General features: G+C 30.1%; 1 protein-coding gene across 1 annotated transcript; it reads right to left on the bottom strand.

The window, feature by feature from the left end:
• Positions 1 to 2,821: 2,821 nt before the first annotated feature.
• On the bottom strand, positions 2,822 to 9,730 carry LOC110639217 (hydroxyacylglutathione hydrolase 2, mitochondrial). The gene is made up of 8 exons (XM_058141981.1): positions 9,546 to 9,730; positions 8,322 to 8,504; positions 8,010 to 8,213; positions 6,554 to 6,677; positions 6,032 to 6,132; positions 4,312 to 4,386; positions 4,120 to 4,218; positions 2,822 to 3,214 (listed from the first exon to the last, which is right to left on the bottom strand). Exons 1-8 carry the CDS (start codon positions 9,597 to 9,599, stop codon positions 3,068 to 3,070), a joined length of 987 nt encoding a protein of 328 aa, XP_057997964.1. The 5' UTR covers positions 9,600 to 9,730; the 3' UTR covers positions 2,822 to 3,067.
• Positions 9,731 to 11,222: the final 1,492 nt, after the last annotated feature.

Here is an 11,222-nt window from a genome sequence, read left to right as displayed (position 1 = left end):
AAATGAGTCATAATATTGATGATCTGTAACACTATGAGCATATGTAGGAGAGAGCAGTTTTCGGTTTAAACCGAAAAACCGAACCGAACCGATTAATTCTGTTCAATCTGTTCGGTTTTAAAATTTAATCGGTTCGGTTCGGTTTATAATTTTGATAATTTCGGTTAATCGGTTCGGTTCGGTTATTTTCATAAAAAAATAAAAAAACCGAACCGAACCGAAATTAATAATATATATAGGAAATCAAAAAAATCGAACCAAATTGAATCGAACCGAACCGAACCAAATCGAAATCAAAGAAAACCGAACCGAACCTTAAGATTTTTTAGTTTTGATTTCTAATTTTTTTTGTTTTTATTATTTAGATTTAATGTTAAAAATATGAAATTTTATAAATTTCGGTTTGATCGTTTTAAAACCGAACCGAACCGATAGTTATCGGTTCGATTCGATTCTGTTTTCTCTTATCAATTGGTTCGGTTCAGTTTTTAAAATTTTTTATTTTTGATTTTCGATTTTATCGGTTCGGTTCGGTTCGGAACCGAACCGACCGTTTGCACACCCTAAGCATATGGAGGTTGTAGAGAAAAGAAAAAGGAAGAATACTATAGGGCACCATAGTCCATAGTGCCCCAATACAAAATAGCTAGTGCTAGTGGGTGACCTAATAATGAGAGAATTAGACAACTATGGAAGCAAGGTATGGATCCAAAACTTAAGGGCAAAATTGATAGTTTCAAGGATGACTTAGGAAAGCAAAGATAAGGTAAGGTCATCTCATGAAATGGCCTGTCAATTTCATGGATATGGAATCAATTTCTTCATTAGAAGAGTGATGCACGATAGGGTTGAAATTTGTATTAGCTATAAAAATTGTGTTTGGTAAACCCATACATCACCTAAACTACCAAATGAAACCAAAATCACATTAATAATAATAATAATAATAATAATAATAATAATAATAATAATAATAATTTCTCACAACATAAATTCACTAGCTTTTCCCAATATTTTCCTAATTCCTCTCATATATAGCTTTGCTTATATATTAATACTCCGTTTGTTTCATAAAAAGTATTTTTTTAAAATAATTTTTTTTAATATTAAAGAAAATAAGTCAATAAAAAATATTTTTATTTAGATTACTCATACTATTAGATATTAATATAAACTTGATTTCAAACCGAATTGAATAAAAAATTTTATATGTAGCTAATTTCAATTAATTAATGATTAAGACTTTTTTTATTATTATTGTATGACACATATTGTATAAGTACATCTCGATTACATTTCATTTTCTTATATTTAAGTTGGTTAACTTTCCTTATTTGTATGCAATCAACATTTAATTTTCTCATCTCTATGTTGGTTGACTTTCCTTTAGGCAATCCATAAAGTTATATAGGAAAATCAACCAATAAGATTGGTATACGAGTGTTAAAAATCTCTTAAATAAGATTGAGTGTTCAATCATTATAAATAAAGAAAATTTCTATTAAGAGCAATTTACCCAATAATAGATATAAAAATTGGGTTACTCAAAAAGAGCGAACAATAAAAAGTTTTTTATCAAGAAATAATTAATCATTTAAAAAAATTAATTTTTAAATTTTAACAATTTTATTAAAATATAAAAATACTTATGAGTATATAATATAAATATATATAACTAATTTAACATTATAATTAAATAACAAAAAATATTTTCTAAAAAAATATTTTTCACAAATTATTTTCCATAAAACAAATAAAACCTTATACAAATTAATTTTTTGTACACATACAATTAAAAAGAAATCAAAGTGAGGGGAAAGTGTAGTAATCCTCAGAGAAATTTTTTACATTTAAATTCCATTTGTTTTAAAAAAATATATTTACATGAAAAATAATTTTCATTATTTATTTACAATGTTAAATTAATATTATTTATTTATATTATTAATATATAAGAGTTTTCATATTTTAATAAAATTATTAAAATTTAAAAATGAAAAATAAACTAGTTTTCCCTTTAATAAAAAAATATTTTTCATTTGACTATTTCTTTTAGTGCCTTAAATACGAAAAAAATGCAAAAAATATATTTCAAGAAAATATTTATTAATTTCTGTCAAGCCATTCCCAAGTATCAATCTAAATCCCAGTGGTGAAACAATAGCTTGGATTAGTACAAGCAAAATTTCCATCCCACAGCTCCAGTGAAATAGACTACTTGAATCACAGATTTCGTTTGTTTAACCCCAGATTTCCATGCTAAATTCTGAAAATCTTGCAGCAAACCTTTCATCTCTTCTATATATGCTTGCATCTATAATAGAGACTCAACGAAGAAAAATCCTTATACAAACCCAGCCCATCACACATCTTTGAAAATTCAGTTGGTTTAAACCTCATGGAAAACAGACAAGAGGCAAAAGATAAGGCTTCTCTTCTCAGTACTGAAGCTACTACAAAGACAAATCACAAAATTGTTTGTTTTTCTAAATTTCCTTTTCACAGTTTGTTTCCCTGAATGAAGATAATGATATGTTTATATAATTCTGAAGCTTATTAACAAAATTGGCCAAACTTTTAAATTTTGATCAAGCAAGACAACATCAACTTTAATTAGTAATGCAATTAAAGCTAAAGATGAATTGCAGAAAATGCATACTCCATTTTCAATAAATTGAAGCTCAAGTTCACCATGAATTTAAGAACACTTTCTTTGTTTAGCAATAATCTACTGAATGCAACATTAGCTAACCAAGCAAAAATCATCGTCACATGTTACCCTCTTTGGCCCAAAGTACACAATAAAAAAAAATCATCATGATATTGAAAGAATATTTTTGGATAGCAAGTAAAAAGGATTCTGATTTCAAAGACATATGATACTAAAACTTTCGTCATCATCAAATGGACTTGAAGAACCAACATTCCAATAGAAATCTAAAACAAATTCAAATATGCAAAAATATATGGACAGAAACTTCAAGTATCCAAAAATATATGAACAGAAGATAAGTTTACTACAAGTGCGGGTTACTTATCCTATAGACAGACGCACCCCATAAATATCTTAAAAACTATCCTTTGCTTGACAAATGATGTCTAAGGCTTCTGCATCATTTGCCGTCGCTGGAATCTTTAATGACTGCCGGATTTCTGTACTTGAAGTGCGAAGGAATGGATTGCAAGCCTTCTCAACCTTCAGCACAGTTGGAATCTAAGACATCACAAAGAAAGCCAACTTCAATGTGGAAAATTTAGGAAGATAAAAGAAAAAACACTGCCCTGATAAGATTGACTAAGAACAGTTGAAGGCCTGCCAGATGGCTAAGCAACTCAACTTGCTTGATATTACAAGATCCTTTGAATTGAACTTGATTTAAAGGTTAATGACCATTAAGAGGATGCACAACATACATAACTAGACTGCTCTAGAGACAGATTCACAACAAAGTTTGGTTCCACTTCTTTGTAGCCTACAAGCTCATTTAAATTGAGCTTCATCTTAAGGTTCAAGTATTTCTAAAACCTAGAAGAGGCCATAAAAATGGAATGCACTAGCATATGCAACAATTCTTTCAAAGAACAATAGCAACTCCACATAAGGGGGACTCCAAAAAATGGATTAAAATTTTCACATTCAACTCCAAGTGGAGCATGCAACCACTATCACAGCACAAGACACGTTATAATGAGTTCATATTTTGGTCATAAAAATAGCCAGCTCAATCACTGAGAATTTTGACATAGCCAAGCAATCTATTAAGAGAATTTTGAAAGATTCAAAAACAACAGATGCACCAATATGAACACAAGTTTGGTGTCACACAAATGCCAACAGGAGTTATTCATATCTCTTGGCAATCCTAGAAATCAGTTAGAAAGGAAAGAAAAACCTAGAGCACACTTAGCAGAGTCTCTTGGCCTCATACAAGAGATGTGGCATTAGTTCTGACTTGCAAGGAAGAGCTTGACAAGGCGCAAGGCCAGGGCTCTGAGGGATATAAACGGCTGCCCTTATGTAGCCCAGTCATTGCATAAATATAAACGAAAACCTCTGTGCGAGTGTGTGGGTGGATGGATGGATGAATGTATATCAATGAAAAGAACCAGAGGACTCACTGTTGGCAAATTCTTGCTGCGAAGATGGGCCACATGGGCTGCATAGGAATGGAGTGCCTTATTATTGGGTTCTATAGACAATGCAAACTTTGAATTACGCTGCCAATTGGATGCCTCACAGTTAGGGCCCATGATTTTCATCTTGGGTGGATTGAACAAGCAGAAAATAAGGAAAAGATGATAGCAACTAACCAATGTATATTCATGGCCGCAATATATATTTGTATCATCTGGCAAAGACGTGATTTTTCTCAGGGAAGAATGCATCTGGAACAAAGACATGTCATAAAATCCATTCACTATGAATGCATATATCGCTTCCTCAAACAACTCCATCATGGCAAAAAGTCAAAGTCAAATAAACATAGCTCAGCAGTCAGAATGTTATGATAAGGAGAATAAGAGTGTTGAAAATAAATAGAGGGTCTTGGAGTTCGAAATTGTAATAAAGGAATAGTATGGAAGTTAGTAGAGTGAGCTGGGAGTTAGTTAGGGAGTGGTGGGAACAGTTACTAGTTAACTGAAATCAGTGTAGGAGCTGTATAAATACAGCTACCTGAGAATGTAATAGCATCTGTAATCAATCTCAAGAATCTAATACAAATCTTGTGTCTTTCTACTCTATTTCTCTCTCATTTCTGCTTCTATTCCTCCGTATTACCCTCTCTTTCATTTTTTTCTTCTTTCTCTGAATCAGTAACTGCTTGTTAGGGGTCTAGAACCCTAACAATTGGTATTCTTGCAAGGCATTCCAAGAATCAATACATAGAATTATATTTCTCTCTCCTATAATTCTCTTTGAATCTTCTCCCCTTTCTGTTCTGTTCTCAACAAGTCTCTTTCTATTTCTCTGTTCCGAATGGGCTGTACAAGTCTGTTACTTAACAAATTGGTATCAGAGCACTGTTGTCCAGTGGACTTGCTTCCAAATCAGTTTGTGGGAGTCACAACCATAAGAGATCAGTGGCAGTCTTCCAAATTCCAGGTTTCTCTCTTCTTCTTTATCCCTTTCTCTCTTTCCCTTCTTTCTCAATATCTTCTTCTGTTCTATCTTCTTGCTTCTTCCCCTGAAATTTCTTCCATTCTTTCCCTTTATTTTTCTTCTTTCTTCTTGGCTGAGCCCTAATTCTTCTTCTTCTCCCTCTTTTCCTTAATTTCTCTATCTTTCTTCCTCCTCTGCAGAATACTTTCTTCTATTTCTTTAATTTCATCTCTATTCTTCTTTTCCAATTACTCTTCCTCCTTTCTGTCTAATTTTCTTCCAATTCCAGTATCAGTAACAAAAGTATCTCGTTTCTTTTCGATTCTTTGATTCTTTTCTCTCTTTCTACCTACATTCTTTCTCTCTTCCTAACACAGCACTAGCATATAATTATTGATGCAAAGCCTAGATTCTTAAAACCAAAAATACTTAAATTTTAACCAAAAACCAAAATTTACCTATAGTGGCCGCATATAAAATTCCTTATCAAGTTTCAAAATACTAGAATGCCTAAAAGGAAGAAAAATATTTTCTCAGAGGTCATTCTCTCCAAGATGAGCTCAGTTCAAAATTAAGACTTAGGCAATGCCTAACCGTAAAATATTCTCTTCACCACAAAATATTTCAATATTTAGAAAATTCAACTTTAAAAGCATTTGCTAATGAAGAATTCCATATTCTTCTACTTCAAAATATTAAATCATTCTTTAACAACATTTTATTGAAGATTTAAATGCCAACGATTTTCTCAAAAATGAAAGCTCCATTTCAGTTGTCCAAATGATGATAGAAGATAGAACTATTTCCCTCAAAATCGAAGATATTTCCTTATTTTGTTCACAAAGGTTTTTAAGCAGATATATCCTAACCCAAAAAAAAAAAAAAAAGGAAGAAGGAAAGATGAATTCCTGGATTGGCAGCACCAACTACCTGCTCAGGTGTTCCTTCCAAAAGCTTGCCACATGATAAGCTAAACAAAGTGTCTCCTGTGAAAATCGCCCCTGATCCAGGAAAGTAGAAACTAATGTGGCCTACAAAAAAGCCAATGCAGAACATTAGAATGTTAAATGAAAAATTAAAATGCATCTGTGCATACTTGCTTACATATACTGAAGACAGTGTTAATCATGGACCACACCCACAATCTACGAAGAAATAATTGTGATCTATCAACGTATTTGGGAAAATCAATCCGGGATTTTTGAGTCAAAAGCATGTCAACGCATTTCAAGAAACTCAAATTATTCTAAGCTACACTAACCAATATAATATAACTTTATGAAACAGTAGTTAAAATTTAAACCTAAACTAATCACATGGTATCAATAACAAAATAAAAGTTAATGATGTAACAATATAGAAGCCAGCTACAGAAACATGGTATGTAATTTCATTAATTGATATTTTAGTACCAACATGGTTTCCTATTTTAGACAAACAACAAAGTATGACCTCGAGTATGGCCAGGAGTTTCCATTACAACCACCTCATGCCCTGCAAACATCCATTTATCCCCATCATTCAGAACTATATCAATGCCAGGAATTCTGTCTCTGTCAATTCCTGGACCAATTACCTACAGCCAAGAAATGGAAATATAAAAACTCAATACAATTGAATGAGCGTTTCAAATTGAGCTACTTCACAGGAAACAAGAACATTATTGAATGCTGTATAACTCTTTTGTGTTTATTTCAAAACCTTACATTCAATATATGCAGTTAGAAAAGAAAAAAGAAAAAGACAAAAGGAGAGCCACAAAATAAACTTATATGTTTATTACTCATGCACAACAAACAAACTAAAAGTATAGAGGTACATAGAACTTTGCAAAATGATCACGAAAGTGATTGGTGTGACCAAAATTACCAATTTAAGACATCTTCCATTTCCCAAAAAGTTAATAACAAAATCAATAAAATAATTAATAACATTTGAAAACAAAGTAACAATAACCATATAATTATTAGCATTCTCTTAGAGTCTTAGATTGTGGCTTGGGCAATTCAGAAACACCTATTCGTATTTTTGATGAGGTTGATTCTTGGTTTTGATCAGATTTTTACAAGCTGTTATTGATTTAGAATGGAGAGGAATTGATAATAAACAACTAAACAAGATGCTAAAGTTCTTGGAGTTGCATTTTTTCCTCTGTTTTATGGAGCATTTGAAAATTTGGATGGAGAGGAATGCATGCATTTTCAAAGATCAATCTCCACACTTTAATCTGTTTTGGGATAAGGTGGTTTCTTGGATTCTTTGCGAACTCCTTCAAGGACTTTAAAAGAAGTGTCTTTAAACATTATAATGAATGCCAATGGAAAGCATAACGAACATGAATTTTATCGCTTTAATTCGTTGTATTTCATGTCTAGCATACTTACTACAGATAAACTATTAAAAATTCAAGATAGGAAATTCCTTTAATTAAACTATTTGTCAAGACAGAGTTTCATAGGAATGACAAAAGCAGGGCAAAAGCACCAATTATACACTCAGATTCTATATGAACCTAACTTACAATCAAAACTAATGAACATGTGCCAAGAGTTGCTTGCCAAAGTTCATATGTGATCAAGTGACTATAAATTTGTGAGTGAATCTTGCATAAATAAGAAAACTTAATTCCCTTATCATTTCTAATCCAACTATCTGAGTTTTACCATTAACAAAATCTCCTTCTTAAAATTGTCATTATAATTAATAAGTAGTTACTTTCTTAAGTAGAAACAGAAGGAAGAGAACGTTCCTCGTTGTTAGATACGATCTACAAAACTGAAATTGTCAAAACAAGCTTTTATTTTTAAAGCTTATAACTTTTTGTGCCACTGTTCACTTACAGTAATTCAACTGCTTAAATATGAGTTTATGGGAAAAGAATCTAGACAGGGGAATACCAACATCATACCTTTGCACCGTACCTTGCTTTCAACTCTTCATTCCCACCAGTGTGATCATGATGATGATGAGTATTCAGTATATAGGTCAAATTTCGGTTTTTCCTACTTAGAGCATCTATAATTGGTACAGCTTCAGTGGGATCAACAACTCCAACTGTGCCGGTATCCACATCATGTAAAAGATATGCATAGTTATCCCCAAGACATGGCACCTGAAGATGCAAAAGGCAGCAAAAGATTGGTACTAGAAATTAAATTTGCAAGACCAGGAACCAAGATATCAACCCTGTACAACAATTAAAAAAAAAAGGTGTTCTTACCAATTCAATTTGTAATGAGGAAGACATATTGGAAACACTGCAAAATTCAGCAACTCTAAGTGTTCTACTAGCTCCACGCAAGGTCTTAAATGGCAAATACAGTAAGTGCATGAATCCATACAAGAGGCCTTTTCTAAGGCAAAGCTGTCTTGCACCTGGCCATACACAAAGCCCACTCCTCGCCTAAAGTATGAGAAGCAAAAGTAAGGTTCTAAACAATATCTTTGCAATGTCAAGAAGCATCTCTACTAAAACGAAGGTGATGTTAAATGCAATTAGCCTATGATGGAAGAAGCAAAGACTAATTCTAAACAACAGCACCAAATGGCAAGTATGGACTAAGTAATCATTTTCTTTATATAGGCCAGACATCGTATGCAAAAAGGGCAAGCAATAGAAGATAATGGGGAGGTGCTACACAAAAATGCAAGAGCCATTACTATGTATAGTAAACCTCATGATGGGGATTTGTTTTTGTAGGTTCATATGTCATACCATTTAACTTGATGAGTGCATGTAATCATTGGAAAATAAAACCAATTTCCACAATTACAAGTCATGAGTGCATTGTATGATTCTTGAATCCGTATGCCTGGATTATGCCCGCCCACGTCCCACCCCACCCCCCACCCCAAAACAGCGGAAAAAAGCAAGCTCACATTCAAGTCCTGAATTTGCTGCATATCAAGTAATTAACCCTTAATACATATAAATTCTAAAAACTGACAATAAACCCGCTAATCCATCACCATAAACTCTGACAGCTCCTACATGTTTCGCTAAAACAAAGTGTACATTATACCTATTCATGATACAGTTCACCCGTACAAAATATATATGATGATAACATTCATTTTGAAGGGAGAAGAACTAAAAACAGATTCATTGCTATTGAAAGCAAAACCAGTACAAAAATACACGTACTTGCCTAAAAGGGGAAAAATACAAAACAAAGAAATAAATCCGCAGTTCTTTACGCAAGCGACACTGCTTCAAACCCAGAAAGGTCAAACATAAAAAATTTAAAAAAAAAATACCCAATTCACCACATGGGTTCAAATACTTAGATCATACATTTTCCACGAAAATTAACAAAGAAAATAACCACCACAGACTACTAAATCCATCCAATGAGAGGGGGAAAAACAAATAGAAACGTGTAAGTAAATTTCCAACAGAGTATTATAAAAAAAAATTAAATAAAAAAAAAGAGCAGAAACAAACCCTTGAGCAAGGAAGGGAGGCCATAGCACAAGATGCTTTAGAGATCATTTGCATCCCTCTCTCACCCTCTTTTTGGTTACTTAAAGAAGTTCAGAGAGAGAGAGAGAGAGAGAGAGAGGGAGTGAGAGAATTTTTTTAGAGAGAGAGAGAGAAATAAATATTTTTTTTTTTACTTTTTTTTTTTTCAGAGAAAGTGGTTGAGAGAGAGAGTATTTGTGGGTTGGCATATTGGTGGCAATCGGCACTCAGAATGATTACTGATTGATACATCGGTGCAGAACAACAATGATATTAAATAAATAAATAAAAAATCCAAAAAAAAATAAATAATATTTTATGTCTAGGCTTAGCTTCAAAATCAAAATCACTTTACTGAAAACGAAAGCCACAAGAGCAAAGCGATTATTTTTTTATTTTGAATAGATTTCAATTTACTCCCGTATTTATTGAAAATGATTTAATTTTTAATATGTGAGTTGCTTTTTTTTAATTTTTTAATAACTTTGTTAATTATTTTTTATAATTGGTTAATTTTTTTTATTTTACTGTTTTAATATTAATTAATAATATGGAAATAAAAAATAATATTTTATATTTTTAATTTTATTTAATTATAATTGTCTAATTTTAAATTAAAAAACATAAAAATATAAAAATAATTAATTTGAATAATTAAAATTAATTACAATAATTTTAATTAATTATATGAAAACAAAAAATATATGTTATTATTTTTTAATTTAATTAAGTATAATTATTATGATTTTTATTTTTAATTAATTATATGAAAATATAAAACAATTTTTTTTATATTTTTAATTTAATTAATTATATTAAATAATAAAAAATTAATATAAAATAATATTTTAGATATTTTTATTTAATTAATTATGTAATATAAAATTAATATTTAAATATTAAAAAATAAAAAAATTAAATATTAACAAACAGCACGTCTAATCAAATGCAGCGTTTGAATTGATTTGAGCTTAAATCAAAATTTATAAATTAAATTAGATAAAAATTAAAAATAAATTAAATTAGGTATTTTCAATAATATAAAAAATAAATTAAGCTTTATTTATTTTTTTAATAAAAGTGAACTTTTCAACATGAATATATATTTAATAAATGATACACCTTTAATCAGAGTATTAAATTTATTATTTATATTTTAATTTTTAATTTAAAATCTATTTTTAATAAATAAATTGATTTAAATAAATAATTATTTATTTAATAAAATTATTTAAAAATTAATTTTAAATATATGATTAAAATGTATTTAATAATAATTTAATTTATTAAAATATCATAAATTATATATTATTAAATATTATAGTTATTAAAATAAAAACAGTGTTAATAATTTTGAAAATTATTAGAATAATATAATTTTTTATTTAAAAAATTAATTTATAAATTCCTTATTTATCTTATTTTAAATAATTTTTTTAATTTATATATTAAATTAAATAATAATTTACTTACACCCTTTTATTTATAAATAAATTTTATGGACATATAAATCAAATCAGTGCAAAGTGTTTATTTATTTTCTTCATAAATATGTGTATTTATATTTTCTGGATTTAATAAGATATGGTGACAAAGCATTAGAGTTACAAGCGGGTGACAAAGGGAAAAGACAAAATTGAAGACAGCACACGTGGAAGT

This window comes from Hevea brasiliensis, unplaced genomic scaffold (assembly GCF_030052815.1).
Source record: "Hevea brasiliensis isolate MT/VB/25A 57/8 unplaced genomic scaffold, ASM3005281v1 Scaf299, whole genome shotgun sequence".
Taxonomy (NCBI): Eukaryota; Viridiplantae; Streptophyta; class Magnoliopsida; order Malpighiales; family Euphorbiaceae; genus Hevea; species Hevea brasiliensis.
Note: the sequence above shows the minus strand (reverse complement) of the source record. Positions and strands in the feature narration are given on the sequence as shown.

Excerpts from the sequence above, each read along its gene's own strand:
- LOC110639217 (XM_058141981.1), bottom strand. The coding sequence starts at position 9,599 with ATGCAAATGATCTCTAAAGCATCTTGTGCTATGGCCTCCCTTCCTTGC. Across the intron at positions 8,505-9,545 it reads CCTCCCTTCCTTGCTCAAGG|GCGAGGAGTGGGCTTTGTGT; the intron begins GTTTGTTTCTGC and ends CTCATACTTTAG. Across the intron at positions 8,214-8,321 it reads CCTCATTACAAATTGAATTG|GTGCCATGTCTTGGGGATAA; the intron begins GTAAGAACACCT and ends TTGCATCTTCAG.